Source organism: Bos indicus x Bos taurus, chromosome 22 (assembly GCF_003369695.1).
Source record: "Bos indicus x Bos taurus breed Angus x Brahman F1 hybrid chromosome 22, Bos_hybrid_MaternalHap_v2.0, whole genome shotgun sequence".
NCBI lineage: Eukaryota > Metazoa > Chordata > Mammalia > Artiodactyla > Bovidae > Bos > Bos indicus x Bos taurus.
In genome coordinates, this window is record NC_040097.1 from 59,806,324 (window position 1) to 59,829,322 (window position 22,999).

At 44.9% G+C, this 22,999-nt stretch overlaps 1 protein-coding gene and 1 long non-coding RNA gene across 2 annotated transcripts in view; both read left to right on the forward strand.

Moving 5' to 3' along the window:
- The window catches only part of EGFR (epidermal growth factor receptor), a 221,650-nt gene that overhangs the window by 145,950 nt on the left and 52,701 nt on the right, over positions 1-22,999 (forward strand). The window contains exons 4-14 of the mRNA XM_027523275.1: positions 2,810-2,944; positions 7,553-7,621; positions 8,452-8,570; positions 9,769-9,910; positions 11,386-11,502; positions 15,127-15,253; positions 15,348-15,421; positions 15,626-15,716; positions 17,926-18,125; positions 18,961-19,093; positions 21,640-21,730. Of these exons, the coding sequence (XP_027379076.1) occupies positions 2,810-2,944; positions 7,553-7,621; positions 8,452-8,570; positions 9,769-9,910; positions 11,386-11,502; positions 15,127-15,253; positions 15,348-15,421; positions 15,626-15,716; positions 17,926-18,125; positions 18,961-19,093; positions 21,640-21,730 (1,298 nt within the window). The remainder of the gene's footprint in view (positions 1-2,809; positions 2,945-7,552; positions 7,622-8,451; positions 8,571-9,768; positions 9,911-11,385; positions 11,503-15,126; positions 15,254-15,347; positions 15,422-15,625; positions 15,717-17,925; positions 18,126-18,960; positions 19,094-21,639; positions 21,731-22,999) is intronic.
- LOC113880743 lies at positions 12,356-13,395 on the forward strand. Its single transcript, XR_003507812.1, has 2 exons — positions 12,356-12,489; positions 12,995-13,395. It is a non-coding gene; the product is annotated as an uncharacterized LOC113880743 (long non-coding RNA).

The following is a 22,999-nucleotide window of genomic DNA, read 5'->3' on the forward strand; positions in this document are numbered from 1 at the left end:
CCAAGTACAGGTTCTGTCTTGTTCATGGAAATGTATCCAGAGAGTTACAAAATAAATTAAGACATGGTAAAGGTTCTGGAAAAAGGAGAGTATGACCAGATGACGGGACTGGAATGCTCAGGTAGTCCGCCAGTCACTGCCTGGACCTCATGTATAAGGGACAAAGAGTAAAAATCCAACCACTGTCTGAGACATTTTCCAGAGTCACGCTATTATACAGAAAGCCATTTTTAAGTTTGTAAGGATAGAGAATAAAGGTATTACAGGCGAAGTTTGAGTTCTTGTGGGGAGGGCACTTACGAGGGTGCTGTGAGAGAAAACTGTGGAAAAACGGCAAGTTGATTTTTAAAATTTGAAGATAACGATGACTGTGGCAGGTACAGTGCCAGCCATGTTAAATTGGTAACTTAATTTAATGCCCCTCACCTTCTTTCAGAGCAAGTGGTATGCTCTGCCATTTTACAAAAAAAAAAAAAAATTGGTCAAAGTAACCCTCTTGAATTCCTACAGGAGTGAGGAAATGGCCAGGGTTGGCCACCCAGACCATGCCACAGAGCCCTAACCTTCCCTCATGCCTCACGACTCTGATCGGCAGCGGGGCCAGCCCTGAAGGGGCTGAGAGCAGAGGACACACAGCAGAGGAGGGTCGCAGTATGGGGCCTGACCCCAGGCCGGAGTGCAGGGCGGGCTGACTGCCCAAGCCCCATGGCGCCTGTGTGCGGGTCAGCTCCTGGGCTCTGCGTTTATGAAATGGCCTTAGGGCTCCCCTCAGCCTCCCATGCAGTTGGGTGCGGTGCTGGCACTGGGCTGTGCTGTCCTCGCCCTCAGCCCACTGGGATGCCTCCCAAAGTTGCTGTCTCGTGGTGCCAGGCAGAGGCAGGTGGGGGCGCAGACTGTCAGTTTCCAGCCCCAGCTCTATCAGCTCCATGGCTCACCAGCCAGGCGCCTGGGAGTGGGTTCTTTCTGTGATTTCAAAAATGGGGGGGGACAATGATAACAGACTCCCCAGGGTTGTTGAGAAGATTAAGTGAATTACTGCAGACAAAGCCCCAGGGAGCTGTTTCTGTGCTTGGTATTATTCCTGTTGTGAGTATTAGGGTTGTATCAATTCAGATTATTTAATTTTATTGAATAATCCTCTAATTTGGATTATTCGACATGAATTACAACCCACTCCAGCATTCTTGCCTGGAGAATCCCATGGACAGAAAGGAGCCTGACGGGCTATAGTCCATGCAGTTGCAAAAGTGTCAGGTATGACTTAAGGACTAAACAACAACAGTTGATAACTAACACGGGCCTCTGGTCATCCCGCTGCTGTCCCCTTGGCCTTCCTGCTCCTGGTCTGTCATTCTGAGGCTCCTGAAACCCCAGCTCTCTCTTCTATGTCTCCAGCTCTGGCCTCTCATGAGTTTATCCCTTGACTCTGGCTCCCTCCTAAGTGAAGCTTTTCACTTGGTTGTCCAGCTGTCATATCTGATTTCACACCCAAAACAAGATGTGGCCCTTTCCGACCCCCCAGCCTGCCTTCTGTGACTGCAGCCCCTCCCCACCATCTGCCGAAGGAACTGCTTACCTGGCCCCTCACGGCCTCTGCTGGGGCTGTCTGTCTGCCTGGAGCACACTGAGCCCACTTCCATCTGGGTTCCTCCACATGTTCTCTTCCCAGAGATGTTATTCTTTCCAACAGCCAAAGAGAGCTTCCCCAGAAGAACTCTTCCTTTTCCGTGTCCTCTCCCACTCTGGGATGCTTGGCATTGCTTACATATCTAGAATTGAGTTATGGTCAGAGGACCATGTGAGGATTAGCTCAGGCCATGCATATGTCTGACTACTAGGTAGTATAGTGGTAAAGAGATGCAACAGACGCAGGTTCGATCCCTGGGTCAGGAAGACCCTCTGGAGGAGGAAATGGCAACCCACTCCAGTATTCTTGCCTGGAAAATTCTATGCACAGAGGAACCTAACAGCCCATGGGGTTGCAGAGTCAGACACAACTGAGTGACTGAGCATGCATGCATGTAAAGCAGCTGGCACAGTGCCAGCCTCGTCATGGGTCATGGTCCTCTGTGAACAAGAGGTTACTGACTATGCATTGCCCCTCACATGCTTGTCCTTTCTTAGAGAGGAGCCAGCAGGAATCATTCATCTCCGCATGCCTCACAGCACTCACTTCCATGTTCTGTGCACAGAAGCCATTCGGTAAATGTTTGCATAAGTGTCATGGGGGAATACTTGCCCTCTGCTCCAGCTCAAGTTTTCTTATCACCCCTGGTGTTTCACGTCATGCCAACTCTTCCTTTGAGCAGCTGAACAGTTTTAAGTCTTTGCCTTCCCTTGGCCACACAGTCTCTTCATCACACATACAGATCCTTCCTGCTCCTCTTTCCCCACTTTCCCAAGCACCACAGCATCTTCCCTTCCACCCACCCTTCCTGTCCCATCTGCCCTTTCACACTGTCATCACGTGGTGACCCCGGTCCGGCTGGGACCAGCCAGCCTCCCTGGGAACCACCAACTTACTGTATACCTGTCATTCATGCTACTTGACTAAAGCATTATCTTCCCATGGCCCCTGATTTCTAAATTCTGGTCATTCATTGTTCAAAGACCCAATGCAGGGGAATCCCAACTCCTCCATAGAGGAATCCATCAGCTCACTTTCCACTGCCCCACTGCAGTTCCAGGGAGTCTCATTTGCATGCTGCCATCTCTTAACAGAAGGTAAAATGTGAAGAAGCATATGCATACTTCACAAGAGTTTAGAAGAGATGGCAAGTTTGCTCATGGGGGTTCCTTTCTCATGCAGAAATTCTGCAAGGTGCCGTGAGATTCAGCAACAACCCTGTCCTCTGCAACGTGGAGACCATCCAGTGGCGGGACATCGTCAACCCTGATTTTCTAAGCAACATGACAGGGGACTTTCAGAACCAGCAGGGCAACTGTAAGTGTTCCACAGTGCTCCCCCCGACCCCACCCCCGGATTGCAGCTCATAAGGCAGGGCGGAGCTGTAGAGTTGGGGTGGGAGCCAGAGAAGGCACAGTTCATGTTAAGTTACATGAATCTACAGCGAAAATAAGTAGTAAACAGATTATATGCTCACTAGAAGAGCACCTATTTAAGACAGAAATAGGTTTGTTTTTCGTGGTGACAGCTCACTTGCTTACAGGTCACACACACACACACCCCGGCCCTGCCAGGGCAGCTGAGCTCTCATGTGGCATTGAGAAAAGCCCATCATGCCAACCCTGGCAAGGGGCTTCTCTCATCCTGTTTGAGGAGACTAACCAGGCTTTTGTAGCTTCCGATTTTCTGCTGAGGCTCAAAGTGGCGCCAGGCCCTTTGGAAGCTTTGAGGCTCAGCTCTGCCCTTTTGCTCCTAGGTCCCGGGCACTCCCACATGGATGGAGTGCCCGGCAGAACTAAGGAGCACATGGAGATAAGCTTGTCCATATTTAACTACTGCCCATGACCTAGTCCCCACTATTCATCAATAAAGGGAGCAGCTGGCCAGGACCACGCTGCAGGTCAAGTCTCCCCATTAGCACCCTTGACATACCTCGTGGGAAACTTTGAGGACCCCAGTTTCCAAGTAGCCTGCTCCCTTCCTGATCTCCCTCACCTTTCAGGCTTTTAAAATAAGAAGCCCTCACCATTTCCTGCTTCTCTGTTTTCCAACAACTGCAGTGGATGCATGGGTGCTTTTTTTACTTTTTTTTTTTTGGTGTTTTTGGTCTTAGAATTTGAAGCTGATATGGGTCTTAAAAATCAACTAAAGCTGCTTTGTTTTTTGCTTGTTTTTCTTTGACTTGATTGATTAGTTATGATGAAATACCTCTAAGATGAATTTACCATCTTAGCCGTTTTTAAGTGTACAGTTCAGTAGCATTAAGCACATTCACATTGCTATGCAGCCATCACCACCAGTCGTGTATTTTCCTCTTGACAAACTAAAACTGTCCCCACCGACCACTAACTCTCCACCCCCAGGCCTTGCATCCATCATCTTACTTTCAGCCTACGAATTAGACAACTTTAGGTGCCCTATATGAGTAAAATCACACAGTATTTGTCCTTTTGTGACAAATTTGACAAATTTGTACTTTTGTGACTGACTTCTTTCACTGAACACAGTGTCTTCAAGAGCCATCCAAGTTAGAGCGTGTGTCAGAACTTCCTTCCTTAATATGGCTGAATAATATTTCATTTGTTTATACATTCATCTGTCAGTGAGCACTTGAATTGCTTGAGTTGCTTCCACCTTTTGACAGTTGTGGACAAAATGCTGCTGTGAACATGGGCATTGAGCCCTTTGACTTTGTAAATGCATTATTCCAACAGATACCCAACTGACCTACTTTGCTTGCAAGAAAGCAAAAGCTTTCTTTTACAATGTAAAATTTTACATTTTCCAGAGATGGATGTTAGCCTTTGCTCAGCAATCTGATGTACAGTGGGGAGGTTAAATTGTGTAAATTTGTAACAACAACAATAACAACAACAACAAAAAATAAAACTGACATGGAAAGGCTGTGAGCGTAATATGGTTTTGCTATAGATCAAATCAGGTACCCAAAGTAGCTCACCTGCCCTCCTTACGCCATAGCTGCAGAAATGACCTGGCAAAACAGTGTTGGGAAAGACAAATGGTGAACAGGTTTATGCAATAATAAGATTCAAATATTACAAAGCTACGGCAATAAACCAAGATGGTATTGGTTTAAGAATAGACATATAAAAATAAGCCATAGACAAATAAGACAGTCGCTTTCACTTTTCACTTCCATGCATTGGAGAAGGAAATGGCAACCCACTCCAGTGTTCTTGCCTGGAGAATCCCAGGGACACCAGCCTGGTGGGCTGCTGTCTATGGGGTTGCACAGAGTCAGACACGACTGATGTGACTTAGCAGTAGCAGCAGCTGAATCAAATGTCCATAAAGAAATGTCATTGTAAGCAAATAAGAAAAGAATTAAATATTTAATATATTATTCTGGAATGTAACTACTAAAGGAAAAATACCTAAGTGACAGAACTATTAACGGAGTTTTTTTAAAGGAACTAAGGATATTAGGTTAGTCACATTGGAAATTACAAAACTACCATCACCCGTTACCTGTGTTTCCCTCATTAGTTGCCTGACCAGGGACAAACTCACAGTCTTGCTCCTCTCAACTGGAGCTTTCAGGTCACAGATGACTTCTGAGAGCTTGTTTCATGTCATCTTTACCCAAAAAATCTCATAAGGTGATTTAAGTGTTTTATGGACATGGGTTTTATGGACAGAAAAGTTACTTAATATTACGTTATTATTGATGTAGTTTGGAATTTGAAGTTAGAATGGGTAAGTTTACTCAAGAGGAAATTGAAATAAATCTATAATCCACTTCATATACCACTGTAAATTCCAAATGCAGGTTAAACATAAAAAATGTTGAGTGTATATATAAGTGCTAGAAAGAAACATAAAAATAAATATTTGTAATATCAAGTTGAATAAAAGCCAAAGTTAGATACTATAAAAGAAAACTTCCATATAAAAAAATATTAATGATAGGAAAATACTGTGCAGCTTCTGATTGCCTTGAAAAGGTTAATATTCTTGCTATGTGACTATGTAATGTAGTCTTCTAAATCCTAAGAAAAAGGTGACTACCTCTCCAAAAATGGGTCAAGGACATGAGCAGCCGCCCTCTCCCCATCACACACACACACACACACACACACACAGCCAAAAATAAAGTAAAATATTATTTGTCACTGTATTACAAATGGTTAAAATAAAATAAAGAAGCATCATTTTTGCCTTTGCTAAAGACATATGTTCCTTTTGATTTTTCAGTGCCTATATTGCAAAGAAACAGAAATTTACATAGTCTACTTGTGGGCATGTAAGTTAATTTTGGCACTATGTATTGAAGTTTTAAAGTATGCATGCCTCTGGCCTATGAACATCATGTCTAGGAATATTAAGGAAAAAATGAGAGGAATGAAAATTGTAAAGGATGCAGAAAAATATTTTTGTTCAAGCATATTCCTTATATCCTTGTGTTTAATACATTTCAAAGGAAACTTATGTCTAAAAACAAGAGATTGGAAAAAAAAAAGAAAAAATAAAAACAAGAGATTGGTTAAATAAATTGTGGTACAGCCCTGCCATTAAAAATTCATGTTATTGTGCATTGAACCTGGACTGGCGACTCATTTCATATATGATATTGATATATGGCAAAACCAATACAATATTGTAAAGTAAAATAAAATAAAATAAATTAAAAAAATAAATAGAATAAAGTAAAATTTAAAAATTAAAAAAAAATAAAAAATTCATGTTAGGTAGAAGGATATTTAAAGGCATGGAAAATTGTCATAATGTATCATGAATTATTAAGTTATAATGCAATGTGTAATGTGATATTAATTCTTATATATAGATATACTTATGCCTATATTGTGGAGAAGGCAATGGCACCCCACTCCAGTACTCTCGCCTGGAAAATCCCATGGACGGAGGAGCCTGGAAGGCTGCAGTCCATGGGGTCACTGAGGGTCGGACAAGACTGAGCAACTTCACTTTCACTTTTCACTTTCACGAATTGGAAAAGGAAATGGCAACCCACTCCAATACTCTTGCCTGGAGAATCCCAGGGACGGGGAGCCTGGTGGGCTGCCGTCTATGGGGTCGCACAGAGTCGGCACGACTGAAGCAACTTAGCAGCAGCAGCAGCATGCCTATATTGATTACCTCTGGATGATCCTCAATTCTTCTTTTTGCTTTTTCCTGTTACTCATATTTTAAATAATCTCTGTGATTCTTTTTTTGTCACAGAAGTTTAAGAATATAATCATAAACAGACTTTGAATTCCTTAATTGGCAAATATTTCCTGTGTTATGGAAAGATGTCATTAAACATTTTTATTTTAAATATTTTCTTTTATAAACTTATATGCTTATAATAGAAATTTGAAAATATGGTGACATATAGGGTAAAAAGGAAAGATCACGTGGTGTCACTGTACAGATGTAACCACACTCTACATACCTACCTGTTACTTTGCTCTTTCCTCTTAGGTTTCTCTCTCTCTGTCTGCCTTGTCTCCATTTCTGTCTCTTCTCCCGGTGTATGACTGACACCATCCGTTTGGGGCTCAGCTGCCCATCTTTCAGGATTTTGAGAAGCACCAGCATTGCACTAGGGCCTTTCACCCCTGGGATCAACTATAAACCTTGTTGGTCATACTGAAGGGGTGCCCTCGTCCCACCATCACTTGGCAAATCATCTCTTCCATTTAAAACTGAAATTCTCCCAGAGACTGAATTCTCCTGACTGTAGCAGGCTTTGGGACATATATTAAGTCCCTTGGGTTTTTTCCCTCATGAGAGTCTTTTTAAATCATCTTGCAAACCAACCAGCTGAACAAGTAGAGAATAAGAAATTTGAAAGCTCTTGTTTCTAGGCTGCAGCTCTGCTTAGAGGCTGGGGCAGGTGTTATCAGTTTCTCGTTCCCTTTCCCTGTGATTATGAATTTAACTATTACTTTTATATTTTAGGCCCAAAGTGTGATCCAGCCTGTCTCAACAGAAGCTGCTGGGGTGCCGGGGAGGAGAACTGTCAGAAATGTGAGTCAGGAACAGAATTTCACTGGCCACCTTCTCCCCTTACACTTGGCTGATGGTATTGATATTCGTTTTCCCTTTGAAGACTCCAAGCATCGTTGATTTTAAGGCCAGATGTTAGCAGTTACATGAATGACAGTTTTGCACATCTCCCCGCATGCGGTTAGTCCAGCATGGGCCACTGCTGGCATTGCAGCCTGGCGTGAACCAGTGCAGGCCTGCCACCCAGGCATTCTCTCTGAACAGTAGTTTGGGTTTTCCTGGAAACGGAGGCTTGTCTCTGTTTCTTGCATCACGACACCTCCTGTGTCCTCTCCCTTCCTGCCCCTCTTTTGGGTACCCACCTCCAGAGAAGCAAGAGCAGCTTCTTGAAGGGGATTTTTCTGCGGGAATCCTAGCTTAAGACCATGAATGACCAGGAAATCTAGGGACATGTCAGCTTGATCTGTGTTTAGGTCAAATTGTGATGTGATTGTTATGCCCTTTTAAACACTGCCTTCTGACAGGCGTTATGTTATTTGTACATACTTTCTGTTACCCCAAAACTCAATTCTTGTCAGTCTCTAGTTTAACAAGTCTGAAAGTCCAGAGTTAATCTGAGTCAGTTCTAAGTGATTAAAAACAAGTAGAAAAAAGAAAACATACAGTAAGAAAGATCAAGATGAGTTGAGTTTAGCAGAACAAGCATGTTTGGGAACTTAAGTGTAGAATCACTAAATTCATCCTTGTTATCAGTCTTTCATCGCCATTTGCAAGTGCTCCCAGGGTCCCTGAGAAGTGATCCTTCCACCTTCCTGACCCCGCAGCTCACGGTGGCCTTTGCTTCCTTTCAGTGACCAAAATCATCTGTGCCCAGCAGTGTTCCGGGCGCTGCCGTGGCAGGTCCCCCAGTGACTGCTGCCACAACCAGTGTGCCGCTGGCTGCACAGGGCCACGGGAGAGCGACTGCCTGGTAAGACACACCGCAGCTTCTGCGGCCCAAAGTTCAGGGGCCTCCCTTTGACTGAAATGTGCTGACTGATGTTTGCAGCCACCAGGTAACAAAGCATCTTTCAGTGACCGGCCTTCACCACCTACTTGATGACCTTGGGTAAATTATGTGACCTCACCTACCGTTACGTGGTCTAAAGAGCACGATGTATGTGGCATCAACACCCGAGACCAGGGTACAGAATGAGCCAAATACTAACTGTGTTATTTGTCCCTCATGTCTGCTGTGGCCAGCACCAGTGTCAGCACCATTTATTGCTCTGCTCAATTCTCCTTACAACCTAGAGAGCTAAGGCTTCAGGGACCCCTAAAATGTCCCCAGTGAAGTTAGGCGATCACACAGATCCTCAGGGGCAGGACAGCTGGACTCCATTTGTATCTTTTGCCCCTAAAGCCTCTGCTCTTTCCGCTTAGCTCAGATGCTTTCTGCTGATTCCCCAGCCCATGAGGGTGCTGAAGGCCTCGCTGTAGTCCCTGTGACTGCGGAAGGTATCACCGTGGGCCGTTGGTGCCACATGTCTGATTATGGGTATCTTGTGTGTCCCGAGACCCCAGGACAGGCAGCCAGGGTCCCAGAGGCAACACTGAGTGAGTTCCAAACTGGGAGACTCACCTTGAGTGGGACCCAGAAGAGTCTATAGTTTTTAGGAACAGGGAGACTAATGTTCCAGAGGCTGGAGGGGCCCTGGGCTTTGGACCCCACTGGTCTGAACCAATTCTGCCAGGCTGCTGGAGGGAGGCAACACCAGGCTCTTGGTCAGGACCCCTCTGTGTGTGGTCTGAGTCCCTCTGCACAACAGCCCCCAGTCAAAGTTCTCTGTGTTTGATAATAAATTCAAAAATGTATCCTCAAGTGTTGTTTAGGAGGGAAATCGGACGTAAGTTAAGTTGAATACTTTCGCTCTAGAGTTACTACTGTAGCGTGTGAACTCCTGCCTTATTTTGAAAGTTAACAGAGATGTGTTTTTCCCTCCTCATAATCTCCTCAAAACTATCTGAAACAGTGTATTTAAGAAAAACCACGCTTTTAAGAAAACAGTCTTTCTGCCCCTGTTGAGAGTGCTTTACTAGACGTCTGCTCTGACCAGACCCCTGGACACAGAGGGCTGTGGCCCCGCTCCCCGTGGAGTCTAACGATCACACCACCCCTCCCGTGGCAGGTCTGCCGCAGGTTCCGTGATGAAGCCACCTGCAAGGACACGTGTCCGCCACTCATGCTCTATGACCCTACCACCTACGAAATGAAGGTCAACCCGCTGGGGAAGTACAGCTTTGGCGCCACCTGTGTCAAGAAGTGTCCCCGTGAGTGTCCCTTGTGAGCCCCTTCATTGCCAGGCACCTGTTTCTGCTCTGTCTCCTGCTGAGGTTCCCGTATCCCCCACTCAGGGATCCTTGGGTCCCTGTATTCACTTCAGTATCAGGCAGGTGAGGTGATGGCTGACCCCAAGTTGGTTCTTGTGTCCTGAGCCCAGCCATGGTTGCCCAGAACATTCCATGGTCTGATTGGCACAAACCCAGGGCCGTTGGGCCATTTCCCTGTTTGGCTCTTGTACTCGGCAGGTGTTTATAAGGCCTAAATGAGAGAGAGGTCAGAAGATCGGCCTTCTTTAGCAGTTAAAAACCTGGGCGTGTTTGTGCCGTTAGGAGCACAGAAGAGAGCTTTTTGCTTGTTGATTGGCTTTGTTTAATTGTTGGGGCTTGGGTTTTGCTTATTTGTGCTTTACATGAGACTCTAATATTTAGGGAAATGGCAACATGAGTGATTTCATAGGAGAGGAAGTGATTTTCAAGAGGGAAGATTAACTAAAAAAAAAATTGTTTTTAAGAACAATTATGAAGGAGAGATTTATACTACCAGACTTGTGAACATGAAATTTTAAAAATTTGGAACAACAACAAAAAAAACCCCACAAAAAAAGTCATTGTAAGGTAAATGGCAAGATAAAGAAAACTTAGCCACAACTGTGACACAGATATAATCTTTGAGAGAATTTGAAATCTACAGGAAACCACTCAGAGCCTCAGAGAACATAAGCAGCCAATTTACAGAAGGAAAGTGACAAATATCCACTAAACACTCAAACGTCCAATGGTTCGAGGATCCACTTGGGGAAGTCAAAAGAAACAGAGAGAGTTCCTGAAAAGTTTATTATGAACACAAGTTACTTCTCCCTGAGTGAGGGCCAAGGCAGGATGTGGACCCTGTCGCCCACAGAGGCCCGAGGGGATGAGGGTGGCCAAGAGAAGAGTGGTCTTTGTTTCGGGTCACTTTTTAAAATAAATATTAAGCTTTCAGCTGTGAGTCCTGAATGTAAGCATCATAACCAGCGAGCAGCAACCTGATGGGGAGGCCATGAACACCTTGAACCCCATTCCTCTCTGTTTGCAGCCTTCCTTCTTGTCCTTAAAGTAACCAGAACCAGAGAATCACCTGTCATCCAGGGTCACTATGCCCAGAACCAGAGAATCACTGTCATCCAGGGTCACTATGCCCAGAACCAGAGAATCACTGTCATCCAGGGTCACTATGCCCAGAACCAGAGAATCACCTGTCATCCAGGGTCACTATGCCCAGAACCAGAGAATCACTGTCATCCAGGGTCACTATGCCCAGAACCAGAGAATCACTGTCATCCAGGGTCACTATGCCCAGAACCAGAGAATCACTGTCATCCAGGGTCACTATGCCCAGAACCAGAGAATCACCTGTCATCCAGGGTCACTATGCCCAGCACACCTGGTGCTCCTTTCACCACCTTCCTTTCACTGTCCCCCAGGTAACTACGTGGTGACAGACCACGGCTCCTGCGTCCGCGCCTGCAGTTCTGACAGCCAGGAGGTAGAGGAAGACGGTGTCCGCAAGTGTAAAAAGTGTGACGGGCCTTGTGGCAAAGGTGGGAAGCTGCCCGGTGTGGGCACGGGGCCCTCTCTGCTTCCAGTCATGGCTAGGCTCCCTGCCCCCAGACCCTCAGCATCATCCTCAGACCAGATTTGAGGGAGTCTCCAAGCTCAGAAACATGTTCCTTCCTTTCTGCTGTGCTCTATCCCAGGGGTGTCTTCAATGCCAATTTATCCCTTCTTATCCTGCACTTTATCTTTTATCTTGACATTTTTCAAACACCCAGAAGCATTGCAAAATAGCATAATGAACACCCATCTGCCCTGAACTTGAATTTCTCAATTTTCAGTAATCACCACATTGTTCTCACTCCGTGTTTGTGTCTCTCTGTGTGTGTTTTCTGAGTCCTGTGATGACTACAGGTATTATAACACTTCACCCTGCATTCGCCAACACACTTTTGTACAAACAGGACATGTTCCTAAGTAACAAAAGACAACTTCACTCTTATCCCATGTTTAACATTGATTCTAGTTTTCGGTTTAATTTCAACTCCTCTGTTATCCCAATATATCCTTTTTAGCTGCTTTTCAATCCAGGCTCTTCATTAATTCAAGATCGTTTCTCAGGCCTCTTTTCTCTGATGCTGTGAGGAGTCAAGGCCAGCTGCTCTGACCACCCCTGTCTGGTCGGGTCATGTTTTCTGTGGGGCGGGACACAGATGGGGCACTGCAGGTAGAGTGTGTCCCACCAGGGGTGCACAACTCTCATCTCATTACTTCTGTGGCTTCTCTGGCTCAGTGGTAAAGAATCTGCCTGCAATGCATGAGACCTGGATTGGATCCCTGGGTCAGGAAGATTGCTTGGGGAAGAAAGTGGTAACCCACTCCAGGATTCTTGCCTGGAGAATTCCATGGACAGGGGAGCCTGGGTTACAGTCCATGGGGTTGCAAAGAGTTGGACACGACTGAGTGACTAAACCACCTCGATGGCAGAACCGATGATTCGCCTGAAGTTGCATCAGTCAGATTGCTTGGCGATTGTAAGAATGACTTCCTATTTCTGTCATTTCTTCTATATTTACTAGTGGACATTCTGTTTCTAAAATAGCTTTCTTAGTACCCATGTGAGCTCACTGAACCCTTTTTTATTCAGTTTATGATAACCCCTCCTCACATTATTCACTCTGATGTGCAGACTATCTCCAGGCTCCCATGGAGCCTCCCCAGCTGGTGCCCAGGCCCTTTGGGTGTGTGCCAGGCCCAGGCCACATCTTCCACTTGCACAGAAGACACATCTACACTCTAAGCATCCCCTGGAGATCACTCCAGATAGCATCATGTGAATCTTCCTTATTCTGCTTAGCCCTGTCCACAATCCCTATACGATCTATATGGTCATTTAGATTGTTTCCACTATTTTACTGCTATAAAAAAAATGCCTCAATGAACAGCTGCTTGCTTGAACATCTGCCTCAGATGCCACCGTCTCTAAGAAGTTTCTGTGGTTTCAGCTGACACTGACCACTGCCCCATGTATTCTTTCAGGGGCAGACTGAGCCTCCATGCTCCACGCCATCCAGTCCCTCAGCCTCTTTAGGAGGTTTGTGCTATTACGATCCCCGTTACAGAGGAGGCACTATATCACAGAGGATCTAAATGACTTGCCCAGGGACCAGTGGCCAGGATTGGCAGATACAAGCTGGGACAGCTCACAGGGCTTCAGTCTGAGGTCAGACCTATGAGCTCCCAGTGTGGCAGGCGCATCAGTGCACAGAGGAATGGATATCCTTTGGCTCCAGGGAATCTTCAGGCAAAGGAAACACGCAAGGAAGAAAATGACACATAGGGTGGTGCCTGGAGAGGAAGTGAGTGAGTTCAGCCACTGAAGACAGAGGCTTACTACCAGCATCCTCAAATGGATCAATAAAAGCAGAGATTATTTCTGATTTTGGTCTGTTAATTTTGTGCTCAACAAACATTTTGACTCGCCTATAATCATTATGCTGTAAACCCACCCGCAGTTCAAATCCTGGAGTAGTGGCCAACTGAGATCCCTTTGTGTAGGGAGATGTTGGTAAACGAAGGTGGGAGCATGTGTGTTGATGGCCCACAACTCCTCCAGATCTGATAGATCTAGAGGTGAATTACAGTTTGTCTCCGTATTTAGGAATTAAGGTAACCCCACCATCACCATCACGCCTGAGCAGAGATAGAATGAATATTCTCTCAAACATGTAGAATTCTCTTCCAAACCTGTAATTAAAAGGCAAGTCCCCATCAGCAGGCATCTGCCTCGGGGCTTGTTTTGCTGAAGCTGCCTCACTCTGTTTTCAGCCAGAGCCTTGGAATCCTAAGCAAGCCTCACCACCCCATTGCCAGACCCATAGCGAGGTATATGCATTCCAGGGCAAGCCTGGAGTTCCATGGGGCTGATGGGATAGGCCCCGTGGCCAGGTGGCAGCCCAAGCAGTGGGAACTCCAGAGAGAATGGAGAAGAAGGAGATGGGGTAACAGGGCTCCCATGTCCCTGGTGAGGCCTGAGAAGGGAGGGGAGGACCTCACCCTGAACAATAAGATCTTCCATGATTATTCTTCAAAGATAAAGTCTGAAAGAGAGATACCAACAATTGCACTGTGAATTCTAGAAGTAGAGCCACAACAGATAAATGGGCTTCGGAGGGAGATGACATTTAAGATGGAAATTAGGGAGTGAATGTAAATTAATAAATGAGCTCAGAGTGCAGAAAACGGCATCTGAGACTGATGTCACAGTAGGACAGAGATCAAAGCATGTGGCTTAAGTAGGCCCTGTGGAAGAAAAGCAATTCATCTGATAAGACTTATTATAGTATTCTTTATGATGTAATATCAGTTCAGTTCAGTTCAGTCGCTCAGTCTTGTCCGACTCTCTGGGACCCCATAGACTACAGCTCACTAGGACTCCCCCTCCATCACCAACTCCCGGAGCCTACTCAAACTCATGTCCATCGCATCGGTGATGCCATGCTTGTGAATGGTTTTACTGATAGGACAATATTTTACTTACAGGACAATGTTCGCAGCATAATAAGTGGAAAAAAAAAAAAAAAAAAACTACATATGTGGTGTGACATAACCATGGAGGATAACTGAAAGGACATTTTCTAAAATATCAAAGTTACACAGTAGAATTTTTAGTCATTTTGTTCCTCTTTGTTCCATGTTTTCAAGGTTTTCTTCCATGGATGCATCTTGCTCTTTTAGTTAAAAAATTTATGCATACTGTTTCTTTCCATTAGAAAACTAAGCTGCAGCCCAGATGAGGGCAAGGGAAGGCATTGAGGGTTTAGTGGGGGCACACGCGTGATCCCCGTGCGGTACCAACAGCCCAGGGGGCAGCTGTAGTGTAGAAGGAGCTGGAGTCCTCCGGGGCAACTGGACTCTGGCCCAGGTGGGGAAAATTGAGGAGGAGAAGGCAAGTTCAGTGAGGACAGGCAGCGTCTCCTGCACTGCAGCCTCACACCCTGCCATGGCCCCTGGTCCCTGGCGAGCCTGGCAGTGTTTGCTGAGGGGATGAAAGATAGCACGCCAGCGACGGTTCCCGCGGCTGCACTTCTCTTTCTGCTCCCGTCTGCCTGAGGGACCACAGCTCTTACTAATTCAATACATGTGAATGGAATAAACACCTCTCTTTACAGTTTGTAACGGAATAGGAATCGGTGAGTTTAAAGACACACTTTCCATAAATGCTACAAACATTAAACACTTCAGAAACTGCACATCCATCAGTGGAGATCTTCATATCCTGCCAGTAGCATTTAGGGGGTAAGTAAAGATCAAGTTACTGGTATACCAGAGAAAAATAGACTCTGCTCTGTTCACGGCAGGTTGTTACTGACGGCTCTGTTACTTGTTTCAGTGACTCCTTCACACGTACTGCACCTCTGGACCCGAAAGAACTGGACATTCTAAGAACTGTAAAAGAAATAACAGGTGTGTAATCACTAAGTGTGCTAGTTGCTCAGTCGTGTCCGGCTCTTTGTGACCCCATGGGCTATAGCCTCCAGGGTCCTCCATCCATGGGATTTTCCAGGCAAGAATACTGGAGTGGGTTGCCATTTCCTTCTCCAAATAATGTCTCATACAAAATAGAAATTTCTAAGTGGTATGTGTCTGAACTTTCCTACTGCTTTGTAGGGTTTTTGCTGATTCAGGCCTGGCCCGAAAACAGGACTGACCTCCATGCTTTTGAGAACCTGGAAATCATACGTGGCAGAACGAAGCAGCAGTAAGTGGGCCCCAGCCAAAGACTTGTAGAGTCTTTTCTTTTGAGGTAAAAGCTACTGAAGTGCTGCAGAGACACTACAGAAAGTCCCCACACACCCTCACCTGGCTCCCCCGATGGTGACACCCTGCATCATCAGCATGGCTGTAACTGAACTGCAGACTTTCTTGGATCTCGCCAGTTTTCCGCAAACACTTTTTGTGTTCTGGTCAGCCCACACTGCAAGGGACAGTCACGAATCCTTAGTCCCCTGCTGTTCATGATAGTTCCTCTGTCTTCCTTGTCTTTCGTGGCTTTTGAAAAGTACTGGTCAGGCATTTGTAGGATGGCCAGTGTTTTCTCCTGATTTGGTTGAGGTTTTGTACTTTTGGCAAGAATAGCACTAAGGCTACCAGTCCTCATCAGCACCTCATTTCAGGGGACCTGAGAGGCACTGAGCATGTCTTTCAGGATTTCCACTTTTCCAGCTCCAGCACACAGACACACACACATGCACATGGGCACACACATATGCGCGTGCACACACACACACAAGCATCTTTAACATAATAAGGGTAATAATGAATTTTGTGGTAAGGCAAAGTTTGGGATGCTCTGTTCAAACCTGCCTTGGAAAATACCTGGTTTTGAGAACTGTTTCTCATAATGGACACCTGAGAGGGCTACATAATACTGTGAGTATTAAAGAAAATCAGAATACAGTGAATGTAAAATAAGCATCCCTTTCCAGAAATCATTCCAGCTTTGCATCTCTGATGCTAAACATGCAGCTAATATCATTTCCCAGAAAGGCCCTGTGCCCTGAGTTCTCAGGAATACTTCTTTTGACCAAAGTTCATATAGAGATGAGAGACTTAGGTCAGTTTTCTTGGGTGACTAGCATGTACCTCTCAGCTTAGTTTTAGGGTTTTAAACATAAAACTGACTTTTTTTTTTTTTTTAATTTATAACATTTGCTGAGAAGCCCAATGATACACAGTTCCTCCTGGGGAAGTGTGACCCCTGCCAGACCTCCCTGCAGGGAGGACTTCAGCTTTGTCCCCACTGGCGTGGCTCCCCTGAGCATGGCTAAGGGAAGGGATTCCTAAAAGCAGGGGTGCAGTCGAATACACAGGAGTCACACTGTGGGGGGGACACAGAGAGGAAAGAGTGGGCAGAGAAAGAGAAGCAAGGAGAAAGGAATTTCCCGATTACACTTTACATTTTCTCATCTCGTGCCTTCATCATCAGCCTCTCTATTCAGTGCTGTCTCAACTGGTCTGTTTCCCACCTCGGTGTTTAGTGAGCTTCCTAACAATGCACATCTCCTTCCTGTGGTTTCCCGTCATTGCAAACAAGAGCCTCCTCCACGTGGTGTCCACAGTGGTCCAGGCTCTGGCCTCTTCTCCCTTCCCAGACCCCGTCCCACCTTTCTGCTCCAGCAGCAGCATGTGACTCTCAGTGCCTGTCACGTGCTCCTCTGTGTGGAAGACTTCCTTCCCTTTAGTGAGAATAACTTCCATCTGGTCATGTGATGAACACGTCCTGGTCACCTTGTAGGAACCTAGCACAGGGTTGGGTAGTGAAGAAAATATCATGGCTCCTGCTCTGGAGGTCCTGATGATCAGGCATCACCTCTTCCAGAGACCCTTCCTCAGACTTGTTTAGGTGAACCCTGCTCTTTGCCTCTGTGGTCCCCTCATCACCACTCTCATGGTACTGGGTTAAAAATGATTGTATCATCAGTAACAAAGGGTTTTTTGAGAGCAAGAAGCACACACTTAACCTAGAATTAGAATAAAATTAGTCACATATTACCTCAAATATTTGTTCAATAAATGGATTAATAGATGGATGGATGGTAGGTGGACGGATGGAAAGCTGAATCTATGATTTTTTAAGTATATTTGGATATTTGAAAAGTTAACGTATTCTCAATTGCCAAGCAAAGTTAAAATGCAGTAAATGAAATAATGATATTAATAAATTATTCAACCCCTAGTCTGCCACTAGAGTTAGAGATATTAAATGAACAAGGAACTAACTTTTCCCTGGAGGAACTTTAAAAACACTTGCAATTTTCCAAAGTTGCAGTACAGACCTTCCATAACATGACTTACATGACTACAAACCGGAAGGCAGTAGTAAATCTAAAGTGGTACAGAAAAACGTTTTTGTTGATACTATGCTGTCATAATTTTTCACAATATTATTTTTTTTCTCTTCACCTTAGTGGCCAGTTTTCTCTTGCGGTTGTCGGCCTGGATATAACATCTTTGGGATTACGCTCCCTCAAGGAGATAAGTGATGGTGATGTGATAATTTCAGGAAATCGAAACTTGTGCTATGCAGATACAATACGCTGGAAAAAACTTTTTGGGACCTCAACTCAGAAAACCAAAATTTTAAACAACAGGAGTGAAAAACAGTGCAGTGAGTAATCACTTTGGTTGATTGTGGAGATGGTTCTAACAGGTCATTTATTTTGATTTAGAATATTGAAAGGCTACTCCCAAACATTTAAATTACTTTTTACATTCCTAAGAAGCAAATTAAGGGAAATGTGTATATTCTTTTGTGACGTTCATCAGATTTTTTTCTAGATAATTCTCATCTCATAGGAGAAATCTGCCTTGAAGTCTAGGCCATCAGTTATTAGTAATTTACAGAACAAAATTTAGTATTGATTATGGCATTTTAGCTGTGTGTTCCTCCCTACTCATTTCATCCCCAATGACTAAACACATTCTCATACACACACACACACACAGACGCAGAGGAATGGGGTGAACATTTCACACTGGCATTTCCAGATCCGAGTTCACAGCCATAGTCAGCTTTTGAAGTGGTGCCTGCCCCTGTGCTGAGATCCTGGCCACCGGTAGAAGCAGAGCCAAGTTCATATCCCGGCTTGAGCCCTTCCAAGCTTTGAGGCATTCATCAGTTTACTTAAATCTTTGGGCTTTATCTTCCTCATCGATGAAATGGAGGCAATAATGATTCTCACACCATAGTGCAATTAAGAGAATTGGTGAAGTTCTGGGTGTCTTCCTGGTTCTGTGTCCCGTACACGCATGACAAGGACCCTCACGCTTTCTGCTCCTGCAGCTCTGACAAGCTCCATCTAGATATGCTTGGCACCCAGCAGGGCAAAGGGGACTTGTGCCGGGCCTCTGGAGGCCCTCGTGTCACTGCTTCTCCCGGGGGCACTGGTGTATTTGTGGCCACTGTTCCTTGTCTGACCATGGGACTCACCCTGTATTCTCAGAGGCCGCAGGCCACATCTGTCACCCGCTGTGCTCATCAGAGGGCTGCTGGGGACCGGGACCCAAATACTGCATGTCCTGCCAGAACTTCAGTCGTGGCAAGGAGTGTGTGGGAAAGTGCAACATTCTAGAGGGGTAAGAGTTTGTTTTTTGTTTTTTTTTTTCAATTGCTTTGTTTTGATTAAAAAATAAGACTTAGGATTGTTTTATAAGTGTATAGTTAATTTTCTTTTCCTTTTTGTTTGTTGACAATTGTTTTGTGTGTGTGTGTGTGTGTGTGTAGATTTATTTAGTTAGTTCATTGTTTTTGGTTGTGCTGGGTCTCCGTTGCTGCTCACAAGAAGCAGGGGCTACTCTTTAGTTGCAAGAAGCAGGGGCTACTCTTCGCGGTGGCATCTGTTGTTGCAGAGCACGGGCTCCAGAGCTCCGGCTCAGTCATTGTGGTACACAGGCTGAGCTGCTTCACAGCATGTGGGATCTTTCCAGACCAGGGATCGAACTGGTATCCCCTGCGTTGCAAGGCAGACCACTCGACTACCTGTGAAGCCCTGTTGATAATTGTTAATCACAAAAGGAAATGAAAATACATTTTTCATTACTTAATCCAACCCAATTTATAGAGTCTCTTTATCTGGAAATTTATTTTTCTAAGCTACACAAAGTTCCCAAGACAAACAGAACAGTCTTCCATGGTTCAGATGACCAAGACCATGGCCATTAGTCGTATCCTTGTAGCACGGCATTCCTGCTGTGTCAAAACACAGCTCCAGGTTAGTTTTTGTTTATGTTCAAGACACACTGAACAGTGCAAATAACTTTAAACAGAACCTTGGACAAAGAAATAAACAGTTTGTATAACATTTGTTGAATTTATTGCAGTCAATAAAAAGTACAGTCTGTTGATTCTATGGGAATTTTGATATTGAGTAAGGCTTTGAATGATCTCAAATAGTGATGAAAATAAACTAACAGGAAAACAAAATGTAAGGATAGCAACTGGAAGAGGCAATTTTTTAAAAATAAAGAAAAAGAGAAATTTTATGGTAAAGAAGAAGATAGGAGTTACAGATAGCTCTAGGAAATTTTCCTTTCTGTTTCACTATCAGGGCTTGAACTACAGCTCAGCTCAACTAACTAAATACTCAAAGCAGGATGAATTCAATTCCACAGGACTCCTTTAGTTGATAGGCTCATTAACCTAACAGAGTAAATTGCATAATCAATAGTATTGTTTCAATAAGTAAGAAACACTGGTGTAATCCTTACGGCTGCAAGCAGATGCTGAGCTCACATTTTCAGTGTTCAGGTCTCTCTGAAGGGGCTTCCCTAGTGGCTCAGATGGTAAAGAATTTGCCTGCAGTGTGGTAGACCCGGGTTAGGTCCTGGGTAAGGAAGATCCCCTGGAGAAGGGAATGGCTACCCATTCCAGTATTCTTGCCTGGAGAATCTCATGAACAGAGGAGCCTGGTAGGCTACAGTCCATGGGGTTGCAAAGAGTCGGAAAAACTAACACTTTCAACATTTTTCTCTTTGAAGCAACAAGGTAATTAAAATAACCTTGGCAGTGGTGCCTGGGTCTTCCTATTAGAGGATCCTGGTGTCCAGCAGCACCTTCTCTGTTTGCAAAACTGGCCCCTATACTGCGTGTGGTGACTCAAGAAGCAGCACAGGGAAAAGTCATGTGGCTCTTTTGGTTTAATTGACGCTGACTGCCTGAGAGGACTCACGGAACATATCTTTGGGTGTGCACACTTCTTGTTCACTGCCTAGTTAACTCCCAGTAGTCTTAAGAGCTGCCCACATCTACCATGTCCTTTCAGTCAAGCATCAGCTTCTCAAGTATTTAATTATTTACTTTGTGGTTGCACTGGGTCTTCACTGCTGTGCACGGGCTTTCTCTAGTTGCAAAGCGTGGGGCCTGCTTTCTCGTGGTGTTGCTCAGCTTTTCCCTGCGGTGGCTTTTCTTGTCGCCGCGCACAGGCTCTAGGGCACGGACTTCAGGAGCTGCAGCGTGCAGGCTCCACAGTTGTGGCTCATGGGCTTAGTTGCTCTGTGCCATGTGGAATCTTCCCGGATCAGGGATTGAACCCGTGTCCCTTTCATTGGCAGGCAGATTTCTCTCCACTTTACCACCAGGGAAGTCCCACTCTATCCATTTTTGAGGAATGGTTAAAATAGTCCAAGCAAAATACTTGATACCTGTGTTCCATTCTTACTGTTTTTAGTAATAATCATTAAGGAAACTTTAATAGCTCTCTTTCCCTTTCCCAGGTATTGATCTAGTTACCATTTCTTTGCAGCGTAACTTAAATATCCATGAATCTGATATAGGAGGGGGTGCCTTTTAAGGACTATTATCTTCTTTTCTCCCATGTGTTGGCTTATCTAATATTCAGAGACTGTGCCTGTAGAAAAAATGTAGAGAAGCTGTTTTGATCGTAAATGAAGCTTATGCTTTGTTCTAGGAGAAGATGACTAAAGATTCAGCTGACAGAATCACTTTATTAAATTACAGTATAGTCCTACTTTCCCAGACGTTTGACTTTTACATAAAATTGTTTTATCTTTCTAAGAGAGGTGGTTGGTGTCACCTGAACCTTCAGACAGGTGAACCCAGACAGCATTTGGAAGCAGGGTCTGTAGGGATGGCACTGACCAGTTTCCTGTCTTCCTCCTGTCAGAGAGCCCAGAGAATTCGTGGAGAACTCCGAGTGTGTGCAGTGCCATCCAGAATGCCTGCCCCAGGCCATGAACGTGACCTGCACTGGACGCGTAAGCAGCATGTTTGATGTTACCCCCGCGCATCAGCTGCAGACCCGCAAGGGTAACCCACCACCATCACCCTGTGGCTGCTAGACCGCCGTCCAGCCCACTCCCCACACTCGGGCCCATCCCGTCCCATCTCACAGCCATCAGGGGCTGTGACTGAGGGGAGGTCAGCATGTGGCCTGGCTGGCTCGGGCACTCATCTTCTGTGTCCAACCCCCAGACGCACATGGTGGTGCCTGGTCTCAGACCACAGATCAGGGCCCTATGAACAGGGTGCACTGACAGCCAGCCTTCACTGTTCCTGCCACCTGCCACCACCGCTTTATCATCTTAATCAAACGTTGCCACATTCTTATTTAACAGTAGTTTAAAATTATTTGAAGGAGGTTTTTTAAATCACATAGAAAAATTTTCAAAATTCAGTTTCATATCTACATGTTCAGTAATATTTTAGAGAGTGTAAGTGAGAATGAAAATCCCTCTCACACCAATGTGTTCACATTGTTAATTCTCAGTATTACTTATATGAGGAGCTCTATTTGAATTTGAGCTGCAACAGTCATATCTAAATCTACTGATGGAAAATGCTTTTCAGAAGTTCTCTGAATCAGACAGATGATGATAAGGTTTTGAGGTACAAGCTGCCAAAATAGCTGGTTACAAAGTAAACCACTGGTTTTTAGGTTAGTGTTGGGTTAACTTTTCATCAGTGAAATAAAATGATTGGTGCTGTTGATTGACTTAGTCATCTGATTGTTCTCGCTCTGGGAACACTCAGTCTTTGAGACATAAGGGTGCTTAGCCAACAGGCAGACCCTCCCTAGCCACCTTACTTCAGCCCTTGTGAAGTGTGTGGATGCAACCCAGGCAGCCCTAATGTATCGACAAGTTTAACAAACAGAACCAAATTTAGCACAGCACAGTTAATTATGCAGCCACTGTGTTTCCACCTGCCACCTTCTCAACACTGGGGAAACGCAGGTGTGGGTTTGCTTAGCTTTGCCTTGGCAAGCACAGCTTCCCACAGAAGCCCCTAGGAAGCCCATCTGAATGATAAGGATGTAAATACACACGTAGGCCAATCAGTGTTTTAACAAGGAAAAATGCCCACAAGGTATGAAGTAAAGTCAAGTAAAACACCCAGTTCAGTTTCTTTTATGTTTTCATATACAATACACATTTAAAGTCAGGAAGGCTTTATTCTCACCTGTTAACAGTGGTCACATCAGGCAAGACACAGTCAGAGAAGAATTCGTCCCCTTGAAGCATTTC